At 45.6% G+C, this 23,009-nt stretch overlaps 2 protein-coding genes across 2 annotated transcripts; one reads left to right on the top strand and one right to left on the bottom strand.

The window, feature by feature from the left end:
- The first annotated feature begins 1,540 nt into the window (after positions 1–1,540).
- Positions 1,541–2,799, top strand: LOC135605380 (AT-hook motif nuclear-localized protein 19-like). Its single transcript, XM_065095405.1, has one exon. It carries the CDS (start codon positions 1,732–1,734, stop codon positions 2,503–2,505), a length of 774 nt encoding a protein of 257 aa, XP_064951477.1. The 5' UTR covers positions 1,541–1,731; the 3' UTR covers positions 2,506–2,799.
- Positions 2,800–8,032: 5,233 nt separating this feature from the next.
- On the bottom strand, positions 8,033–8,545 carry LOC103973836 (transcriptional regulator TAC1-like). The gene has a single exon (XM_009388501.3). It carries the CDS (start codon positions 8,543–8,545, stop codon positions 8,033–8,035), a length of 513 nt encoding a protein of 170 aa, XP_009386776.2.
- Positions 8,546–23,009: the final 14,464 nt, after the last annotated feature.

Genomic DNA, 23,009 nt, shown 5'->3' with positions numbered 1-23,009 from the left:
CTCCTTTTTCTCTCTTCTTTCTGTGACATTACTGGGATTTCTTTGCATGATTCTCATAAAGGTTAGCACATGCTAGTTTTGGAGGAGTTTGATAGATATCATTCTAACCCAAACATTAGTAGATGTGAATAAATGGAATTCAATGATGAGTTTTGCCTGTGGGATATTTGAAGATCTTTATGTGTAGTGATCTCAGTGCTTTTCAAAGGATGTCAAGGTTTGGAAGAAGATGAGTGTTGAGTGAGAAGGTTACTATATATAACAGAGAAAGGTGATGGATGATACAAGGAAGGATTTGTGTGGTCATGGGATCAGGATCTCCATCTATATTTTCAGAGAATGAGCTACTTTGACCATCATTAAATCAATGGGGTCAATTACAGATGTAGCATCAATGTATGTCATAGTTTGTATTTATTTCCAGCTTCAGGAAGGTTATCTGATTTGTTGGAAGTGAAAGTTTCATTTGTTTCTGGTTAGATGTCAAAACCAAAGTGAAAAGGAGACTGATCTCAAGTTCACATTTGAATTGTCGAAACTACAAGTCCAGCAGTGCTGTGGATGTGTGTAATAGAAAAAAACCATGCAAAGGGAGTTAACCTAAGAAGAGAAATTATGAGACTGATATAGAATTATTTTGATGCAGTTTGATTAATGTTGTTCCTGCTTAGGGGAGCCAAAAAGGTGTTCTGTGCTTGGTTAGAAGCAGCATAGGAATATATTAGGAAAGCACTCTCTCTCTCTCTCTCTCTCTCTCTCTCTCTCTCTCTCTCTCTCTCTCTGGTGTGTGCTCCCCACCTGCCCTCTGTGTGTCATACTGTCCTACAGCAAAGGCAACCCTAATTTCCAACTCTTTCTTTCTCTCTTTCTCACTCACTAAATAGCAATTCCAAAGCATTACCAACCATTGAAGCACCAACCCCTCAACACCAACGGCAAACTAATCACTGCTTCCACCTTATAGTATTAAACACAGAAACAAAACCTCTCTCTCTCTCTCTCTCTCTCTCTCTCTCTCATCCCATGCAGTTCTCCCTCAATAGCTACTCCCAAGCATCACCTAACCATTCATCACCAACCCCACAACAGCAACATCAGACCAATCAGTGCCCTCACCATAAAATATTGAGCACAGAAACAAAACTTATCTTGTGCTCTCACCACACCAAGTCTTTCTTCTGGTCTTAGGGCATGCCCACTTGCATTCCTTGGTTTGAACAAAGACTATGAACAATATTGTATTAATAGCTTCCCTCCCAAGAAAAACAAGAGCTAAGGACAAGATTATATTAATAGCTTCCCTCCCAAGAGAAAAAAGACCCAAGTAAAGGCACATTTCTCAGCTCTTATCTCTCCATGATGTGGTTGTATTCTATCCCCCTCTTTCCTTCCTGCTTCCCCACTTAAAGCATGTACTGTCTACCTTCTCTATTCTGTACCCGGAAGAGAACATGGATATTTGAGCGTGTTCAGATCTTGATCCTTCATGTCGCTCGTGTATCTTTTTCTGTCTCGGTCAACCACACATGTTTAGATTGATGTAAGATCTATTGGGAGCCCGTAGCAGTTATTACAAGCGAAGGAAAAGGCTGGACAAAGCTCTGCAGGAGAAGAAGCGAGCAGACAAGGGAAGAGACTGACAAGCTGGCGGCTAACCGGTGGTGGGAAGGGCAGCTGGGCCTTTCAGGAGGGGAGGTCGGACCCTCCGATCACGAGAATCACAACCAGGAGATGGAATTGAAAGAACCCGATGCCGCCGGCAGTGGCGGAGGAGGCAACGACGAGGACAACGATAACGACCGCGAGCCGAGGGAGGGAGCAATCGTCGTCAGCACCCGCCGCCCCCGCGGCCGCCCTCCGGGGTCCAAGAACAAGCCCAAGCCGCCTGTGTTCGTCACCCGCGACAGCCCTAACGCCCTCCGCAGCCACGTCATGGAGGTCGCGGGCGGCTCCGACATCGCGGAATCCATCGCGCAGTTCGCGCGCCGCAGGCAGCGCGGCGTCTGCGTGCTCAGCTGCGCCGGTACGGTAGCCAACGTCGCCCTCCGCCAGCCTTCTGCGCCGGGCGCCGTCGTCGCCCTCCATGGCCGGTTCGAGATCCTGTCGCTCACCGGCACCTTCCTCCCGGGCCCTTCCCCGCCGGGGAACACCGGGCTGACGGTTTACCTGGCCGGAGGGCAGGGTCAGGTGGTGGGCGGCAGCGTCGTGGGGTCCCTGATCGCCGCGGGGCCGGTGATGGTCATAGCATCCACGTTTGCCAACGCTACCTACGAGAGGCTGCCACTCGAGGAAGGAGACGAAATCCCGGGCGGTGGTGGCGGCATCCCGGAGCACCTCCCTGGTGGACTGGCGCCGCTAATGCCCGGAGCCTCAGGACCAGGCGGACTGCCCGATCCCTCGGCGCTTCCCATCTACAACTTGCCGCCACATATGGCACACGACGAGGTCGGCGGGCAACTGGGACACGACGCCTTCGGATGGGCTCATGCGCGGGCGCCATTCTAACAGCACAGAAGCTTCGCAGAAGGAGCACAACAGGTTGAGCCCTCGCAATTGTTTCGGCTTCATTTGATGCAGTAGCATTCAGTGTGTAGTTGTAGTCGTCCCATCATCTCATTGTCTTTGCACCGTGACGAACTAGTCAAACTCAGAAACACGTTGATGTTGTCGTGATTTCAAAGTGTTGCTTCCTCTGAGGGTTAATTTATGGAAGCCATTAATGTGAGCTTTGTCTTGACATGAATTGTGGACCCTATAAAACAGTGAAGAGCTTCATTAAAGTTCATGGAACTTGGAACCCCCATCCATGGAGGCTTGATTCAGATGTGATAATCGATAGACCTTCTCCACTGTATCGTAACATGATGTTTGACCATATGCCTTTCCTTATCACATCTACTTGCTGTAGACATCACATTGTTTACATTTTCTGTACTTCTAAAAGCAACAAACACAAACACTATTCATGATTTGTTCATGTTAATTTACTCCTTTTAGAAAGTTCATTTAGTAGACACCTCCAATATTAGGGGTCAATACTTACTTTCTTCTTCTATAAAATTCTGCTTTCACTCCTAATATTTTAAAGGTTTTTTGTCGGTAAATTCCATTAAAAAAATAACAACATAAAAAGGTTTATCAAATTTATTTTCTTCATGTCAAAGTCAAAGTCAAAGTCATAGAGTTTCTAAAACATTTCTTGAGCAAATGTTCAGAACTTCAATGCATTCTTGAGGCCTAAATCTAATCACAAAATTTCTCACCTTCTATCGTTGATGATTACTATAAGTTAGGCTTAATTTCTTGAATCACTTTTTATTTAAATTAACAAGGCTAATTATTATAGCATCGACTGCATTACATGTTGCAGTAATGATGATGATGCTCAGTTCCACATATCACATTGCCTCTCAATCTGATAGGACTATGTTGTTTGGATCCCTTCTTCCTATCCAGACACCAAGATGTGAGTACAATGTGGATCAACACAAGGCATACATAATGGAGACATCTGAACTGTGGGGAAAGGAAATAGAAATTAAGCTGATCAGTAAGGAAAGTCTCAAAGGACATTGTTGTTCTAGGAACTGATTATTGTGGCAGAATAAGGAAGAAGTCATATATAATTAATTTCTCTAGATTCAAGTTGCATATTCCAACATTTATTTTCTCAAGCACACATTTCTTTCACACTATTATGCTTTAATTTTGTATCATTTCCAACAATTAAGATAATTATATCATCATTATCAAATTTATCACTACATCTGTATAGCATGACTGTAATCTGATATGATGGTTTTAGTTGTATTGTCTCCAACAACTAAGATAATGTAGTTCTATCTTTGCAATATTAATCACCACCAACTGCATAGTATGTTTGATGAAGAAATCCTGCTTCGATTAGTATGAGCTACTTTCAAATACACTCGAGTGTTTGGTTGTAACCATTGAAGGAGTTGACTCTTCCATTAAGAATTAAGTGCACCTTAAAACCATTCATTGCCTTATCCTTTCATTTTTCTATTGGTTATATGTTGCCATAATACTTTGTCCACCTTATTCTTTTGATGCATTGTTTTGCATAATACTTCGAAGAATCCATGCTCAAATCACAGCTATCGATCTGTTTTATGTTGATGTCAACCCAATCATGTCTCTCTGAGCCAGAGGTGAAACTGCGCAGTATATTACGATTATATGGTCCTAATCATATGAGTTAAAAGCAAAATCATTGATGGAAGATAATATAATTAGCAACGAAGTCTCAAATACTACAATCAACTATACATGTTTGGATAGATTCTTATTGACAAAACAAGGGTAGGTTTCGATATAGGCTGTTGAAATAATTGAACTCGATGAGTTTATTAGTACATTCTTCTTCTCACTTACTATTTGCATGCAAACATAGTAATAGTAAAAGCAAAGAAAAGAAGCGCAAAGGAGAACTTAGCAAGCAAAAGAAACGCTTGCCGGTGGATATCATGTCGCACTCTCTCTCTCTCTTTCAAGGACTGATCCTGGATAGACTAGAGAACAGTTCTCGGATGGGGAAGGTTCGATGCGCACTGCTTGACTTCTCGACACAAATGTCACATGGCATTGCCTCGAGATCCTGTAGGACCAAGTCAGGCGGATGACCCACGTCGCCTGGTGCAAGGAGTTGATCTAGAAACGAGCAGATTGAAGCGGACAAACCAGTCGTTGAGTCATCAATTGCTTTCGGTAAAGGAGTACTGTAAGATTACAAAGAAAGCAAGGCGGAAACAGTCTCATGCTCCCATCTGTCGCGGTCTTATGACGATGCCGCTGTGGAATCTCCATGCAGTAGTAATTAAGTAGCAGATGTAGTGACCATTGACTCCTCATTTGTTGTTTGTGTTCCCAAAACTACAAGCAATTAGACTGATGCAACTTTCTAAGATATGCTACTCGACGATTTTAGTAGTTCTTTTTTTGTTTTGGAAAAGCTTCCATTAGTTTAGTTTGCTCAAACATGTCAAATATAAAAATAAGGACTCATTTTTATATGAAAGAAAAATAAGATGTAATGAATACTTTCAGTATTTCTGAGCTTTTAGAAAGTTCTTAAAGAATATAAGAGAATAGATATATATATATATATTATTCATAGCTTATGTGATTGGATATTCAAGAATATTTGTGTTTAAGTGAAAATAACTCGATGATCTTATAATTAATCTCGAATCGTGTTATCGATCGCTTCTTTACGGAAGAACTAACCCTATGTTAAACCCAAGGTAATAGGAAGAGCTCCAAAGTGCGGGTCATGCAGGAGTTGTTTGGATTCCTCTTTGGAGGAACTCCAAAGTGCATGTCATGCATCAACCTAACACATACAGCTAAAGACAAGGATGAAGTGATCTGTAGATGCATTTGAGTGTTGATTTAGCCCACAACTCTATTATTTAGAACCTGATTGTGATATTAGATTAAGAGTAAGTATCGAAATCAAAGATCATATCTTTAGCTTCCAATTAAAATCAATTTATGTTTCAAGAAGATGCATCCAGCGAAAGTAGATTCCTATATGGACTGTTAATTAACTATATAACACAACGAGAACTTTGTGTTGGACTCTGATTTTTAAATCTCCTGAATAAAAATAAAATCCTCAGTCATTTGTTTACTCTTTATGTAATTTTTTTAGTGCTCCCTCATCTCATTTTAATGCTTTTTATGCATAAGCATTATTCATTTTTTAAACGATATAGTGATTGATTATGTAAATAACAAAGATAAGGGCTAAAATTAATACCAAGCCTCGATACGCGTTGAAATAAGCGTTGTCATATGTCCTTCTTCGTTTTTATTTTTATCAAGAAAAGGAATATAATGTTGATCATCGTAATTGACTATGGGTTTGAACAACATAGAGGGCTAATTATAGATTATCCTTTGTAATTAGTTACATTTAACATCTTAATCTCTATATATTCAAAAGTTATATTATGATCCCTATGCTTATGAAAGTAAATTATTGAGATCCTTATATATGATTAAAAAGATAATTTTAAAAGATTAAAAATCAGGATTTTACTGAAATAATGAGGTTAAATGTTTCACTTAAGTATATATATCTCAATATAACTTTAAAAATATAGAGATAGAAATACTAAAAATAACTAATTACATAGATAATATGTAATTAGCCCTAAGAGATTTATGTTAAGAGATTTATGCTCGTTACTTTGAACGGAGAGAGAGAGAGAGAGAGAGAGAGAGAGAGAGAGAGAGAGAGAAAAGAGATTATGGTATTAATGATTTTATCTTACAATGCTTTCAATTATGTCGGCAAATAGAAATCATCGAAAAATCGATATTTTTTGTGATTTTGAATACAGAAACAAACAAGAGATGAGTGTATGAGACTTCTTTCTTAATATGTGATTTTTTTCTATTTTGTGAAAAATTACAGAAAAATGGATCATAGAGAATATGTTTAATGGGATCTCCTCCGATATAAAAAGGATTTCGAGAACGAGACTATTGAATTGGCACCAATGTACACACACACACACACACACACACACACACACACACACACACACACACACACACACATATATAGTTTACTCATTTTATTTTCACATACAATTAATGTTAAAGCATTAATGTTGGGCTGTGGATTGAACTATCGGATCAGTCTCAAAGCCCATATGTATCCCTTCAAGTTTTTGAACTTTGCGAAAACTATAATTTTGCACGTATATATCCCTCTAAGTACTTAAATCTTTGTCATATATCATTTCCACTGACATCGGTCCAATTATCTCAAGTTAAATATTATTAATCACGATTATTAATCAATTTTAAATCTAAAAAACCTCTGATTACTTTGACCAATTATTTGACTCTCATATATATATATATATATATATATATATATTTACAACACTTTTGAAAGGGCTTTTATTGCCAATTTAAGTTGTTACATACATCACTGTGCTAAAAGTCACCGAGAAAGAAACCACCAGAGAAACTAATAGAAATAAAGAGGGGTTTTCTTCTGAAACTACATTGTGATCAAAGCTTCATGTTCTTGATTCTATTCATCATAAATAAGTCTGAACTCGATATAACTTTACTGGTTGATGTTATTATGTCCATTTCTTTAGACCGTAAGTGTGAAATATTTTCGCCGCAAGTTCTACAGATAGATTCGGAGAATCTAATAGTCGGATCTTTACAGACGAGAAAGATTCGAATCTTGTGAATGAGTTGACTGTGTAGCTATCTTCATCTTCAACCCAATAGTTTGTGGGCATAGAAAGGATCGATGTTGCGGACTTAGAACATTCTCACAAAGATCTTACCAATGACGGAGGTTTCGACATGAAAATGTAAGATAATATGCTAAATGCCTCCGAAGGTGGTGTCCAAATATCTGATTCATAATGAAAGTTGAATACAATTAAGCCATAGGCCGATACCAATACACATAATTCACTTAACTTCCTAACCATGTAGAACTAATCATCACTCTTAATATGCTACCCAATCTCCTCCATCCATAATCATTCCTTTCCTACAATGTAAGTAAGCTATGCGAGTGGGAGATGAGAAACGAAATGAAATGATCATCAACATAAGAGACTCTACATAACGTGATGAATCATGAACATGAACAAGAAAAAGATGATGAAATGTATAAGATAAACTACTTCTCGATGCAATTTGAGTCTGCCTAAGAAAATAGTGGAATCATTTAAGTTGTTTTATGACAAGTAGAACATGAAAAATATAGTTCGTTCTTCTTCCACTCGTAAAATGTATGGAATACACACACAGCCTTGGGAGACAAAATTGCATTCAAGTTGTTCTAGGAAATATATGATCCACCAAACCCTAAATACATGCTCGGAACTCAAGCATATGTTATAGCCCTTCGGTTCTTATCATCACACATATTCTTCTCCAAGAAATAAACGTAGAATTAATCGAATAGCAACCATTACGCCGTGGAGAGTAGAATAGACTAACCGAGTGGTGAAGCAGCGAGTGTGAGTCATGGGTCATGGCCGAGTCGAAGCTCCAAATCCACTTCTTCCATCTCATCATCTTCCTCCTCCTCCTCCTCTCCTCTATTCTTTACCGTCCTTTCATGCATCTGTGGGAGCAATCCCCCCTCGCCACTAGAACGAGTTGGTTCGCTCGGCCTGGTCTGCAAACTCCTGTCGGCACCAAGTGATGATGCTACTTCTCGACTCGAAGAACTCGATGACACGAAGCACACAGGACGAGACACCGGAGGATAAGAGCGTTGGTGGTCCACGTTGGGGTCATAAGAAGCGCCGCCACTACCTGATCCTTCACCGTCTTTCTTGCCGGAGACTCTCGTCCTGGCTCTATCCTTTCGGTGGATGTTCATGTGGCCGCCCAACGCTTGCGCTGTGGTGAAACCTCTCCTGCAGAACGTGCAATCGTAGAACCGGCCGGCGCCAGGGTTCTCCTTCACTGGTTCCGATGAATCCATCTCGTCGTTTGATGGCTCCGTTTGCTTCTTCTCGCCACCTTCCATGACCGAACGACTTCTTCTGCCTTGACCTAGCAACGGTGAATACAAAGGCAAACGAGAGCGAGGAGGGTTGATCTATGCGAGAAGAGGATGATGTTGTGTGTAAGAGAAGGGACAAGACAAGATACCGCTACTCTGGAGCTTGGTCTTCAGTGAAGAGATAGAGCAGTGAGGAGGAGGACACGGTCTTGACGCAATAATAGCGTTGTAGTATATAATTATTCGGCCGGCCTTGCAGCCATTGTTTTACTTGGTAAGGAAGTCTAAAGTGGCTGTGTCGCTATTGTTTCTATCTGCCAGGTTTTTTATTTTTTGCTTTGAAGGTGTCCCATGGCTGAGGCCAATGATCATTGGGCGGAGATGACTAGTCTATGTTGACACATCTGGATTGTTAGTATAATATTATACAAATGATAGATCTTAGGTTATATATATAAATATATATATATATATATATATATATAACATACTCAGAGTGGACAAGTAGATAATAGTTTCTTAACAATCATATTGAGATAAATCTAAAACATGTAATCTCTTTGCTTGTTATAATATAGGATATTTTTGTAGTAATATTTAAGGCTAAGAGCTCTGCTATCATACATGTGTATAATTACCTCGCTAGAACAACCAGCCTCATCTTATTACCTCGCTAGAACAACCAGCCTCATCTTAGTACTTGATAAGATATATTTTGGGTCTAGACCTCACCTCGTCACGATCGATAACATGTCACACTACAGCCATGTTAGCAAGAGGAGCAATCCCACGTGCTAAGCCAGAATCCGTACTAAGGCGTTACTCGATACGTCCCATCCCAAAAAGTCCAAGACGACGTCGCATGGCGCCATTCCGTGCGCCCCGAGACGGTAGCCGCACGAAGGTACCATCTCACCTATCGAGGATCGGTCACCATGCCAAACCCATGTATGATCGACCCTTGTACAATAGTATAAAAATCCCAAATCGGCATCTGGCCCGAAAGGAGGTAAAAAAAGAACAAATCAACCCACGACTGACTTGCTCGTTGGAGGGGCCATAGTCGGCAATCACCCGACGAAGGCCATTTTTTAGGAAAGCGACCACCCTCGAGCCACGAGCGTTCCGACCTTGGAGTCGTCGACCAACGTCCAGACAGCGAGCCACTAACCGGTGTTCGGACTAAGAGACGCTGATCAACACCCCGCGTCGACACCCCATCGCAAGGGCTCGACCGACCTCGGCGACCAACTCATCTGATCGAAGACTCCAGACATCGATCCGTGGACCAGGCCGTGCTGACTCACTAACCATGGCACATCAGTTCACCAACATTTTTGGCACTAGAAGGAGGGACATATCGTAGGAGCATCCCGCAGGAGCTCTCCCCGAAGGAGAACCACCGGTCGGTCACCCCTCTGTTGGGCCAGGAGATCAGCCCCTCCCTGTCCTCAGAGACGGGGGGATCCCGGCCTTGACGCCAGATCGCTACCGGCACTTGTTTAATGACCTGGGGTTGTCACCCCTCGGACTTACCACGAGACCCTCGGCCGTGTCGCCCGAGGCGTTCCTCAGGCTGACCAAGCAAATACAGGCAATGACGGGGATGATGCAGACGATCGTCCCCACTCATTCCCCATATCATGCAGCTAGCGGCTCCCCCGATCGACCCGACACGGTAAAGGCCGAGCAGGGAGCAGGTCGGGACGGGAGAAGCCCGAGAGCAGACGATGGACCCAAGAGGTCTGCCCGAGCAGAGCATACCCGCACCTTGCCAAATCACTCCGCCCCACTCCGAGCCTAACACCATATCGTCTGACTCGGCGGATGACTCGTTCAGGATCCAGCTATCCTAGGTCAACCAACACCTAGATGAGTTCCAGCGTGAGTTCCAGGAGTCGCGGAGCGAGTCGGGCGAAGGCAGCTCGGGCGGATCCCCCTTTACTCAGGAAATACAGGACAAGCCTGTACCCCTCAACTTCAGGCTGTCGGTATTGGAGACATACGATGGCGGCTCCGATCCCACAGAGCATGTCATCGCGTTCCGGGCTCAGATGACCCTCTATGGCACCTCCGATGCCCTGATGTGTCGGGCATTCCCGACCACCAACGCAAGCGTGGTTCAGCCAGCTGCGCCCGTCCTCGGTCTCATCTTTCGACCAGCTCGCAAGGGAGTTCGAGTAGAATTTCCTCGCCAGCGTGTGACCCAAGACCTCCATGGCCACCTTGCTCGCATTGTCCCAGTGCGAAGTCGAGTCGCTCTCTCAATTTGTGGCACGTTTTGCCACTAAAATCGGGGGATTCCCGGACGCTCATCCCTCTTTAATCATGCAGGCGTTTCTGATGGGTTTAAAGCCTTCAAGGTTCTTTTGGTCGTTGATCGAGAAGTCGCCATCAACCATCCCCGAGATGCTCCAGCACGCCAACCAGTACATCATCGCCGAAGCTCTGGTGGCAGGAAAGCGCATGGACGGAAAGAGGCCAATGGCGGAATAATCCCAAGGAACAACCTCAGTAGCCCTGGTGCAACCTCACTAGAGGCCCGACCGATAAGAGCTGCTCCTCCCGAGGCCCCCGCCTCTCCCTCAAAACACATCTTGTATCGAGATCTTCCTCCAAATTATGGAGAAGGGCCTCTTGCGATAGCCCAACCCCATGAAAGCTACTCGTAAAGACTGGTCCAAATATTACAGGTTCCACCGAGACTACAATCATGACACAGAAAACTGATGTGACCTCCAGAATCAAATCGAGGACCTGATCTGAAGAGGTCACCTTGGGCACTATCTCAAGGAACCCCGGGAAGCAACTCCATGCCCCAGGAGACCCGTCGAAAGATAGATCGATGTCATCTCCAGAAGACCGGTAGCCGACAGTAGTAGCTCCACGACGAGGAAAGCCTACGCCTGGAGCACGGTCGAGAAATGTCCTCGATCCGAGCTCGAGCCTAAAATCACTTTCGGAGCCGAAAGGGTCGAGCGCTCCTATCACGACGATGCTTTGGTGATCTCCATTCGGATTACCAACGCTCGGGTCAAAAGAGTAATGGTCTACACCGGGAGCTCTACCGACGTGTTATACCTCGATGCCTTCAAGAAGCTCGGCTTGACCAAGGAGGACCTCACCCCCATGGCGTCAGCACTCACTGGGTTCACGGGGGATTCTATCTCCCCGCTCGGGACCACCATCCTCGCTATCACCATCGGAGAAGAGCCGCAGGCCAAGACGATAATGACTACCTTCATGGTAGTCGACCTACCTTCGGCCTACAATGTCATCCTTGGCCGATCGATGCTCAATAAGTTGAAAGCGGTGGTATCCATCTACCACCAAGCCATCAAGTTTCCAACTTCGACAGGGATCAGGGAATCCTGAAGCGATCCGGGAGAGTCAGGGCGATGCTATCTTATAGCGGTTACTCTCCTAGAGAAGTCACACCCCCGTCAAGTCCTGGATCCTCGTGAAGGACCCGTGGCACCGATGTAGTTGGAACCCCTCGAGCAACTTATCGAGATACCCCTGAAAAGGAACCGGCCTGATTTGACCATGAAAATCGGGACGATGCTCCCCGAAGCAAATCAACTCCAACTCATCGATTTCCTGAGGGAAAATGTCGATGTGTTTGCATGCCCCCCCAAGGAGATGCCCGGGGTCAACTTAGTGGTGACCTAGCACCAGCTCAACATCGACCCCGAGGCTAGGCCGGTGAAGTAAAGGCCAAGGAAGTTCGCTCTTGATTGGTAGAAGGCGATCGGCGATGAGGTCGACCGCCTTAAAGAGGCAGAATTTATTACTGAGTTGAAATACCCTCTGTGGCTGTCGAATGTAGTCCTCGTTAAGAAACCCAATGGAAGCTAGAGGATGTGTGTTGACTATACTAATCTTAAACGAGCATGCCCCAAAGACTGCTATCCACTTCCTAGGATAGACCAACTGGTCGACGCCACCGCAGGCTATGAACTCCTCACATTTATGGATGCATTCTCGTGATACAACTAAATCCGGAAGGCTCCTCAAGATCAAGAGAACACTGCCTTCATCACTAGCAGAGGAGTGTATTGCTACGAAGTTAATGCCTTTCGGCTTAAAGAACACTAGGGCGACTTACCAAAGAATGGTCGACAAGCTGTTCAAGCACTAACTCAGGAGGAACATGGAAGTATATGTGGACGACATGATCGTGAAGAGTAAGACTACAAGCACACACCTGGCTGACCTGGCGAAGACATTCCAAACGCTCAAATAATTTAACATGCGCCTGAATCCCACGAAGTGCGTCTTCGGGGTCAGTTCGGGGAAATTCCTCGATTTCGTCATCCACTAGAGATGGATAGATGCCAACTCGGAAAAGGTTCAGGCCATAACTGAGATGCACTCACCCCCCCCCCCCCCCCCCCCCCGCTCGATCAAGGAGGTGCAGCGCCTTGCCGAGAAGTTGGCGGCACTCAACAGGTTCGTGTCACAATCAGGCGACAAGTGCCTCTCCTTCTTCCGGACTCTGCGGTATGCCAACAACTTCCCATGGACCCCAGAATGCAAGAAAGCATTGAAAAAGTTAAAGGCGTGCCTCGCTCGCTTGCCCCGACTCGCCTCACCCGAACCAGGCAAAACCCTTGGTCTCTACCTTGCGGCCTCGACACAAGCGGTCAGCTCAGTTTTAGTTTGAGAAATGCCACCAATACAACAACCTGTCTATTATGTCAGCCACATCCTCGTCGGGCCCGAGGTGCGGTATTCCCCAATCAAGAAGCTGACCCTCACACTGATGAAGCAGGCCCAAAAGCTGTGACCATATTTCCAAGCTCACATAATCAAAGTGATTACTGACCAACCGTTGCGACAAATCCTTTCCAAATTCGATGCGTCGGGTCGAATGCTAGGGTGGTCGGTCGAGCTTGGCAACTTCGACATCCAATACTCCCCCAAAACCGCTATCAAAGCTCGGGAACTGGCTGACTTCATCTCCGAGTTAACTCCTGAAGATCATGCTATTGGGCAGGAGAACAACGAGAGCATGTGGACGGCTCGACCACTGCCGAAGCAGCTGGGGTCGGATTTATCCTCAAGGGCCCGTCCGGAGAAACCTACGAGAGACCGCTCTGATTACAATTCCGGGCCACCAACAATGAGGCCGAATATGAGGCACTACTTCATGGCCTGCGCCTCGTTCTGGAGATGCATGTGAGCAACCTCAAAGTCTTCAACGACTCCCAACTAGTGATGGGACACGTCAACGGAAGCTACGAAGCTTAGGACCCAACAATGACGTTATACCTGATAGAAGCGAAATGGCTCGCCCATTGTTTCAACAGCCTCTCGGTCACTAGAGTACCTCGGGCGCAGAACACGCAGGCTGATGCGTTGGCCAGATTGGCCGTTGCTCATAGCTTGGCGACAACCCCGGCAACTAAATCCGTAATGATGCTGACAATACCAACTCACGAGGTCGCCGAAATAGAGGACTCGCCAAACTGGATGGAAGAGATCCTCTGCTTCAAGAAGGACGGGACGAAGCCCAACGACCCGACGGTCGCAAGACAACTGAGGCGAACCCAAGCCTGGTACTGCGTGGTCGGTGGAAAGCTGTATCGCTGAGCTTTCTCTCAACCTCTCTTGCACTACCTCACGCCATCAGAAGCTAAAACAATCCTCATCGAACTCCACGAGGGGATTTCTGGGGAGCACATCCGGGGACGAACCTTGACCTTCAAGACTCTTAGATAGGGGTACTATTGGTCGACCATGTGCCAAGATGCCATATCATATGTACAACGGTGCCAACAGTGTCAAAGGCACGCCCGACTACAGCATCAGTTGGCAGTTCCTCTTACCCCAATGGAGGCAGCTTGGCCCTTCGCCCAATGGGGACTTGATCTCCTCGGACCTTTTCCTCTAGCTTCGGGACAACGACGCTTCCTTATAATGGGAGTCGACTACTTCACAAAGTGGATTAAAGCTGAACCCTTAGCCTCCATCACCGAGAAACAAGTTCAAAGCTTCACATGGAAGAACATTATTATCCGGTTTAGGATCCCGAGGGCTATCGTCATCGACAACGGAGCTCATTCAACAACACTAAGTTCAAGGCCTATTGCCAATCGTATGGGATACAATTGAAGTTTAGCTCGGTCGCGCACCCCTAAACTAACGGCTATACCGAAGTAATGAATCGGGCAATTCTGGAGGGCCTCAAGAAGAGGGTCTCAGGCGTGCATAGAGCCTGGGTGGACGAGCTTCCTAGTGTTCTATGGGCAATGTGAATGACTCCCAAAACCACCTCGGGAGAGTCTCCGTTTAGCTTGGCGTTCGGGACCGAAGCAGTCCTCCCACCTGAGATGGTGTTCCCGACCTTGCGCACCACCAATTATAAACGAGAAGACTCCGAGGAGGGCCTACGAGCAAACCTAGATCTCCTTAAAGAAAGAAGAGCGAAGGTACACCTACGTTCCTTGGCATACAAAAGGGCTACGGATCGGATGTACAATCGCAAAGTTCATCCATGATCGATCAGGGTCAGGGACCTCGTCCTTCGGAAGGCAGAGGTGAGTGACCTGACCTAAGCAAGGGGAAAACTCATGCCGAACTAGGAAGGCCCCTATCGGGTCTACGACGTGGTCCAAGAAGGGACCTATTGACTCGAGACTATGGAAGGAAACCCTCTGCTAAGGACGTGGAATGCGACGAATTTAAAGAAGTTCTATCCATGAAGACCAAAGACCAAGGTGCCGTAAAGACATGTTTTATTGGTCAAAAGAAGTATGCACATCAACAATCGGGAAAGACAAAAAGTCAGGATTCCAAAGCAACAGCTTTTTATTAATGAAAAGAAATACACATTGTGGTCGGGCGATACAGTTTCAAAATACAACCTGACCAAAGAAAAAAAAAAAAATACAGCTTTTAGTTCGAAGGAGTCTCGGACCCGTCATTAAAGGGGACGCCCGTCGGTATGTCAATGTTCTGATCCTCTGGCTAGTCGGCAAACAAGTCTGACTCCAGTTCCAGGTCCAAGTACCTCGCTCGAAAACGAGCATAAGAAACCCGGTACCCGAACTCATATGTCACCCGCCCCGGCCTCACCAGGCCATGCTTGAACCTAGCAGATGACTTGTACTCAGCAATCGCCCCCTTGACCTTCTCGGGTAGCACCAGTCGCTCCCCTTTCAGGACCTCTTCGACGGCCCAAGCCCAAGACCTGGCGGACTCGACGTCATGGGAGAGGGTCAACAACTCATCATCCAGCATCCGGATGCAGGATCGGCTTTCCTCCAGCTTGGCCTTCAAGTGATTCACCTCTTTGTCCAGAGTCGAGGCGCGTTGTTCGGCTACAGCCACAGCCTTTGGGCCAGATTCGCTCCTCAACTCCAGGTTCTCTAGACGAAGAGTGACATAGACATCCGACTGACGTTCGATCACCGGCCCGGGGTTAAGGACCCGGTCGATCAACGCCATGGTGTAGTGCTAACCTTGCATAAAGATCGACATGAAGACCCATGCAAAGAAGGAAGAATCGAACGAGAAAAGAGCACCACCACCTACCCAAACAAATGACTTGGCCGCCCGATCTGCCAGCGCCTCCGAGGAGGAGCAATAAAGCTCCTTGGCTATGGCCGTGTGAAGCACCCCCTGGATGAACTCCTGGGCAACTGGATAATCAACCCAGATTCGACTGTCGATTGTAAGAGTCGCCCTTCGAGTAGCGTAGGGAGTCCTCAGCTCCCCTGCAGGAAGATCGGCCATACTCAAGGCCTGGTACCGCTTGCCTTTGGCCTGAGAATGGACACGACATAGGTCCTGCATCGACTTCGGGCGCACCGGTGCCCTCTTTGAGGGGTCATCATCGGACGATCCGGTCACCCCCTTTCCTCTCACGCTCCCCGAGCCCTTGCCTTGGGGAGCAGCCCCGGATGACTCTGGGGCTGCACTCTCGCGAGCAACCGAGCCCGCATACGTCTTCCGCACCGTAGTTTTTGCCTTCTTTTGAGGGCAACCTGCCTCCAGAGACCCCGACATCCTTTTTGGTGTGCCCTTCTGCAAGGCATCCCCAGCTCTAGAACCCTCATCACCCCGAGACGATGGCGCTGCAGCCTTGGCGTGAGGCGTCTTCTTCATCGATTGGAGGTCCACCATCTCTGTAAGCAAAAGCCTGGTCGGTTACCTAGCTCAAGATGAGCGGATGATCCATAACAAGCTAATAACCATACCCCCAGCGGTTGGGCTCAGTCCCGCCTCAACCAGCCACTCCTCGGCCATCTCCCTAACTGCTCGAGAAGAGGACAAGATGCCCCTCAGTCGATTCACGTCTGTTGTTTCTCCGACAGAAGTAGTCGGGGTGCAAGATGAAGGACTAAGCAAAAGTGATGGCAATTGTTCTGGAAGAAGCTTATAAAGAGCAGGCTAATCCATTGCGAGACGATGATTGGGCTTCCTGAGGAGAGAGATGGTCACAACATTTAAAACCTATCATAACTCCTCGGATTCTCCATATTCGCCGGTCTCGGAGCTCCCGCCAAAGGCGCCTCATCACCCGAAATCTCCCGCCAGGAGCCATTCGTAACAAGAAGTTGTTGGGAAATCATTGGGGGGCGACATCATATGCGCAGCGGAAGAACAAGAAAACAAAAATCCCCGATTCCCAAAAAGATGTTCGTCGTCGTGCGAAGATTGGTGCGCAAAAAATCCACAAAACACAAAACTGCGTATAGAGATTGTGTTACCTAGGGAGATCGTATATCCCTGTTTCCTTGCAGATCCTTAGGAGAGGGTGAAGGAGGTCAAGCGTCCTCCTCTCTAGCGGTGATCCACACAGTAGGGTTGCGACGACGCTCCTCAAAACTCCAGGCCTACTCTGAGGTGGAGAGGGAGAGGAGAATAGGAAAGGCAAACAAAGACTCTAGCCTATGAGGCTGTGAATCCCTCCTATTTATAGAGATCCCGTGTCAAACCCTAATGGGTCCTTCCCTAGTGGGTATTGGATCTGCATCCAATAAGACAAGGGCTCCGTCGGATATCTCATATCCGAACCTCTACTCATCGCAATGCCTACCATATGTGTGTGACCCTCTAGGCCCAATATCGAGCTGGCCGTGAGTCATACCTGTCAGAACTCCTTCTAACTCAGTGAATTATTATCTCTGTAATAATTCACTCGACTCATCGACTACGGACGTACTAGGCCACTACGCCGTAGTCCCCAGACGATACAGGGGAATCCAATCCATTGGACCTGTCTGTCCTCAGTTACCATGTACCTATAGTCCCTCATCCATCTAATATCCTAGAGACCGTATATCGAGCATGGTGCTGTCAGACCCATACGGTTTCTACTCGAGTCTCGCTCTAATCGGATTCTCCTGGAGAACTCTTTCTCTCTCAACCCGAATGACCCTGGCCAGGGATTTGTCTGAGCAAGAACACATAGGATATTCCTCTCATGACGCCGAGAGTGGATGATCCTCTATTGACACTCAATAGCCCTCGTAAGGTCGACTACCACTCCCAATGACTAGCTGTACTAGATCTGGGGACAGCCAAACCTATAAGTCTGGTATCAAAGAGTGGAGCACTCATACAGGACATCCTTGGTGTCTCAAGTCTAAGGACCAGATACACCACTAGGACTACGGAATCGCTGTCTGACAATAAGGCATCATCAACCATCCAGCATTCCGTAAGCGGATCAATCAGTGAACTCATTCTCCAATGAGCACCTGTACTGTATCCCTAGTGTCCCTACACGAGCAGCTATGAGACCAGCTGCATCCATCATATGAACGGGTATACAGCACACCAGTCTATCCGGTTATCACGATGTCCCTCTCGAGTAACCTATGACCGGGATTATTTAGGATATGTGTTTAAAGGTGAATCGATCTCATTATCGTGATATCATCACGATCCGATTCCCATTGCACAAATCCAAGGACATCACAATATATATATACATTTATGCAATAGTTATAAAGTGATATACGCCAAAATATAATAAGCAAAAAGATTCTGTATCAAGTCACACGTGCCATCACTCACGTGATTGGCTTGTTGGGCACCTATGACTAGCAATCTCCCACTTGACCTAAAGCCAATCACCTATGTGTCTGATCCCCATCAGACCCCTGTGACGCTCATAGACAATCTGAGACAACGGCTTTGTCAGTGGATCTGCAATGTTATCTTCGGATGGAACTCTTTCCACTGCTACATCTCCTTGGGTTACGATCTCTCTGATAAGTTGGAACCTCCTCAGAACACTTCTGATGAGACCCAGGTTCCCTTATTTGAGTAATCGCCCCGTTGTTGTCGCAATATAAGGAGGTTGACTTCTCGCTATCCGGAACGACTCCCAAATCTGTGATGAATTTCTTCAACCAGACTCCCTCCTTTGCTGCATCCGATGTAGCAATCTACTCCGCCTCTGTGGTCGAGTCAGCAGTGGTATCTTGCTTGGAACTTTTCCAGCACGCTGCTCCTCCATTCAAGGTGTACACATACCCTGAATTCGACTTGCTATCATCGACATCAGACTGAAAACTTGAGTCAGTGTAGCCTTCAACCTTAAGGCTATTACCTCCATATACTAGTAAAAGATCCTTAGTCCTTCTCAAGTACTTAAGGATACACTTTACTGCTTTCCAGTGCTCCAAGCCTGGATCCGCCTGATACCTGCTCGTGACACTCAGAGCATGCGCTATATCAGGCCTAGTATATAGCATGACATACATGATAGACCCTATTGCTGAGGCATAAGGTATCATATTCATGTTTGCCCTTTGGAATTTTCCATGCCAAACCTTTTGACAATGGTTTCTATGTACCTGGACTGGGACAAGCCAAGCATCCTCTTGGATCTATCTCTATAGATTCTAATCCCCAAGATATAGGATGCTTCCCCTAAGTCCTTTATGGAGAAGTGTCTAGATAACCAAGTCTTTACTGTGGATTGCATTCCTATGTCATTCCCAATGATGAGGATGTCATCCACATATAACACCAAAAAGGTGATAGCGCTCCCACTTACCTTTCTGTATACACAAGGCTCAACTTCGTTCTTAACGAAGTCATAAGATCTGATTGCCTCATCAAATCTTATGTTCCAACTTCGGGAAGCTTGCTTTAGTCCATAAATGGATCTAAGCAACCTACACACCTTATTTGGGCAGTTCTTGGACACGAATCCCTCAGGTTGCATCATATACACCTCCTCCTCGAGGTTCCCATTGAGGAATGTGGTTTTCACATCCATCTGCCAGATCTCATAATCATAGTGTGCTGCAATAGCCAATAGAATTCTGATGGATTTTAGCATTGCTACGGGTGAGAAGGTTTCGTCGTAGTCAACACCTTGTCTTTGACGATACCCCTTAGCCACTAGCCTTGCTTTATAGGTCTCTACCTTTCCATCTACTCCGATCTTTTTCTTAAAGATCCACTTGCAACAGATGGGTACAATACCTTCGGGCGCATCAACTAGGTTCCAAACCTTATTGGAGTACATAGAATCCATCTCAGAATTCATGGCTTCTTGCCACTTCTCGGAGTCTATACTCATAATAGCCTCCTCGTAGGTCTGAGGATCAATATCCTCTACATCCTCTGCTCTAATATGTCCCACATATCTCTCAGGAGGATGGGATACTCTATCAGACCTGCGTAAAGTTGATACTTGTGTATTAGGTACCTGAACAGACTCGGGCTGTAGAGTGGTGCTTGAGCTTGGTTCTCCAACCTCGCTCAATTCTATCATTCTCCCACTGTCTCCGTCAAGAATGTGTTCCTTCTCAAGGAACACTGCTCTCTTAGCTACAAAGACCTTTTGGTCCTCGGGATGGTAGAAGTAATACCCACAAGTTTCCTTGGGGTATCCCACAAATTTGCATCGCTCTGTCCTTGATTCTAACTTATCGGGGTTGTGTCTTTTAACATGGGCAGGGCAGCCCCAAATCTTAACAACCTTAAGATCAGGCTTCTTCCCTTTCCATATCTCATATGGTGTAGACACTACCGACTTAGTTGGAACTCTGTTCTGAAGGTAAGCTACGGTTTCTAGGGTATTTCCTCATAATGAGATGGGTAGGTCAGCGAAACTCATCATGGACCGTACCATATCTAATAAAGTATGATTCCTCCTTCCAAAGACACCATTGAGCTGAGGTGTATAAGGAGGTGTCCATTGGGATAATATCCCATGGTCCTTGAGGAACTGAGTAAACTCTGTACTTAAGTACTCACCTCCTCGATCTGATCGAAGAGTTTTGATACTCTTTCCAGTCTGGTTCTCCACCTCATTCTTATACTTTTTGAATTTCTCAAAGGCCTCGGACTTGTACTTCATTAAGTACACATATCCATACCTTGAGAAATCATCAGTAAATGTAATGAAGTAGGAGTAACCTCCAATGACATGAGTTGACATGGGTCCACATACATCACTATGTATGAGTTCCAACAACTCAGTGGCTCTCTCTCCAGTTCCACTAAATGGAGATTTGGTCAATTTTCCACGAATGCAAGGCTCACAAGTTGCATATGACACATAGTCGAATGGTTCTAGATATCCATCATTTAGTAACTTTTGAATCCTTCTTTCATGGATGTGACCTAGCCTACAATGCCACAGGTATGCACTGTTCACCTCATCTCGTTTCCTCTTAGACACTTACATTCATGATATGTGGAGTAGTGTCTAACATAAATAAACCATTATGCAATGTTCCTTTCGTGATGATCTTATCATCTAATAATATCGAACAACCATTGTTCTCAAAAACAAATTTATATCCACTAACTGTTAAACATGAAATGGAGATAATGTTTTTGATAATAGAAGGAACAAAATAACATGCATCTAATGCAATAAAAGCTCCACTAGGCAGATGTAGGGAGACCTCGCCAACAGCTAATACAGCAACTTTTGCTCCATTACTCATCTTGAGGTCCATCTCGCCTCTCTCTAGTCTCCTAGGTCTTGCCAGAACCTGCAACGAATTGCATATATGATAAGCACTACCGGTATCCAATACCCATGTGTTATCATAAGAGTCTGACAAATGGAGACTGATCATGAATGTACCTGAAGCTTCATCAAGCTTTTGTTTCGCCCTTTCTGCAAGGTACTCTTTGTAGTTTCTCTTCCAGTGCCCATCTTTACCACAGTGGAAGCACTGGCCTTTGTCCTTTGTTGGATCTTTCTTAGCAACCTTTGCTTTACCTTGTTTGCCCTTGCCCTTTCCCTTCTTAAGGGACCTGTCTGCTTTCCTTTTCTTTCTGGTCTCACCAGTGTAGAGAACTGGCTTCTCTTTCTTAATAGTACTCTCTGCCTCCCTCAACATATTGAGGAGTTCTGGGAGAGTCACCTCAAGCTTGTTCATATTAAAATTCATTATGAACTGTGAAAAGGAATCTGGTAGGGACTGAAGCATAATGTCCATACACAAGTGATCCTCTAGGACCATTCCTAGACCTATGAGTTTCTCTATCCACTCAATCATCTTTAGGACATGGTTCTGAACCGGTGTCCCCTCAGTCATCCTAGCGCGGAAAAGGCTCTTGGATATCTCATATCGTTGAGTCCTTCCCTGTTCCTCAAACAATTTGCGGACATGTAGGAGAATGGATCTGGCATCCATCTTTTCATGTTGTCTCTGTAACTCTGGAGTCATAGAGCCCAACATATAGCACTGAGCAAGAGTGGAGTCATCAATGTACTTCACGTAGCGAGCGATCTCATCCTCGCTTGCCCCTTCTTCGGGCGTAGGCATCACTGTATCAAGGACGTACACGATTTTCTCCGTTGTGAGAACAATTCTCAAGTTACGGAGCCAATCCGTATAATTTGGACCAATGAGGCGGTTGACATCAAGTATGCCACGTAAGGGATTTGAAAGCGACATTTTCTGAAAATAAAGATGTAGCAGAAATGAATAACATGCAGATTTTGCAAGAAATAAACTATCAAGATATGGACTTCTATCTTAATATGCTCCCACTATTTTACTATCGAGTCACGCGACACCCTCAGCACGTAAAACGGAAGTCTCCGGCAGACTTCTAGTGGGGATCAGGATCCAATCAGCGTCTTAGTGTAACCTCGAGGGACTCGACCAATCACACTAAGCCTAAAAGGTAGGCAACTCTTGCCGATCACAACTCCTTTGATTCCCGTCCTGTTCGGCCTCCGAATCACCATGGCCTCGAGGGACTCGACCAACCATGATGCTCGATTAAGTCAACACCTTCGTTACAAGATGAGTCTGATTTGATGATATACCCTCGAGGGACTCGACCAAGCATATCATATCCTCAGGTCACCGGTGACATCTCTATGTCGTAAACAAGATAGCGAATCGCGATATAGGTGAGTCTCGAGGGACTCGACCAACTCAACCTACACCGGGAATCGATTCCTACTCATAACGATGGAAGGCCACGTGGGTCAATCTAATTGCCTCACGTTTACCGACTTAATATTATCGAGAGATGTTTCTATAAT

The sequence above is a fragment of the Musa acuminata genome, chromosome BXJ2-2, assembly GCF_036884655.1.
Source record: "Musa acuminata AAA Group cultivar baxijiao chromosome BXJ2-2, Cavendish_Baxijiao_AAA, whole genome shotgun sequence".
In the NCBI taxonomy this organism is placed as follows: domain Eukaryota; kingdom Viridiplantae; phylum Streptophyta; class Magnoliopsida; order Zingiberales; family Musaceae; genus Musa; species Musa acuminata.
The sequence above is the reverse complement of the archived record's forward strand: the minus strand, read 5'-3'. Positions and strand labels throughout refer to the sequence as shown.

Bases quoted from the DNA above. Each gene is read 5' to 3' on its own strand.
- LOC103973836 (XM_009388501.3), bottom strand. From the start codon at position 8,545: ATGGAAGGTGGCGAGAAGAAGCAAACGGAGCCATCAAACGACGAGATG.
- LOC135605380 (XM_065095405.1), top strand. From the start codon at position 1,732: ATGGAATTGAAAGAACCCGATGCCGCCGGCAGTGGCGGAGGAGGCAAC.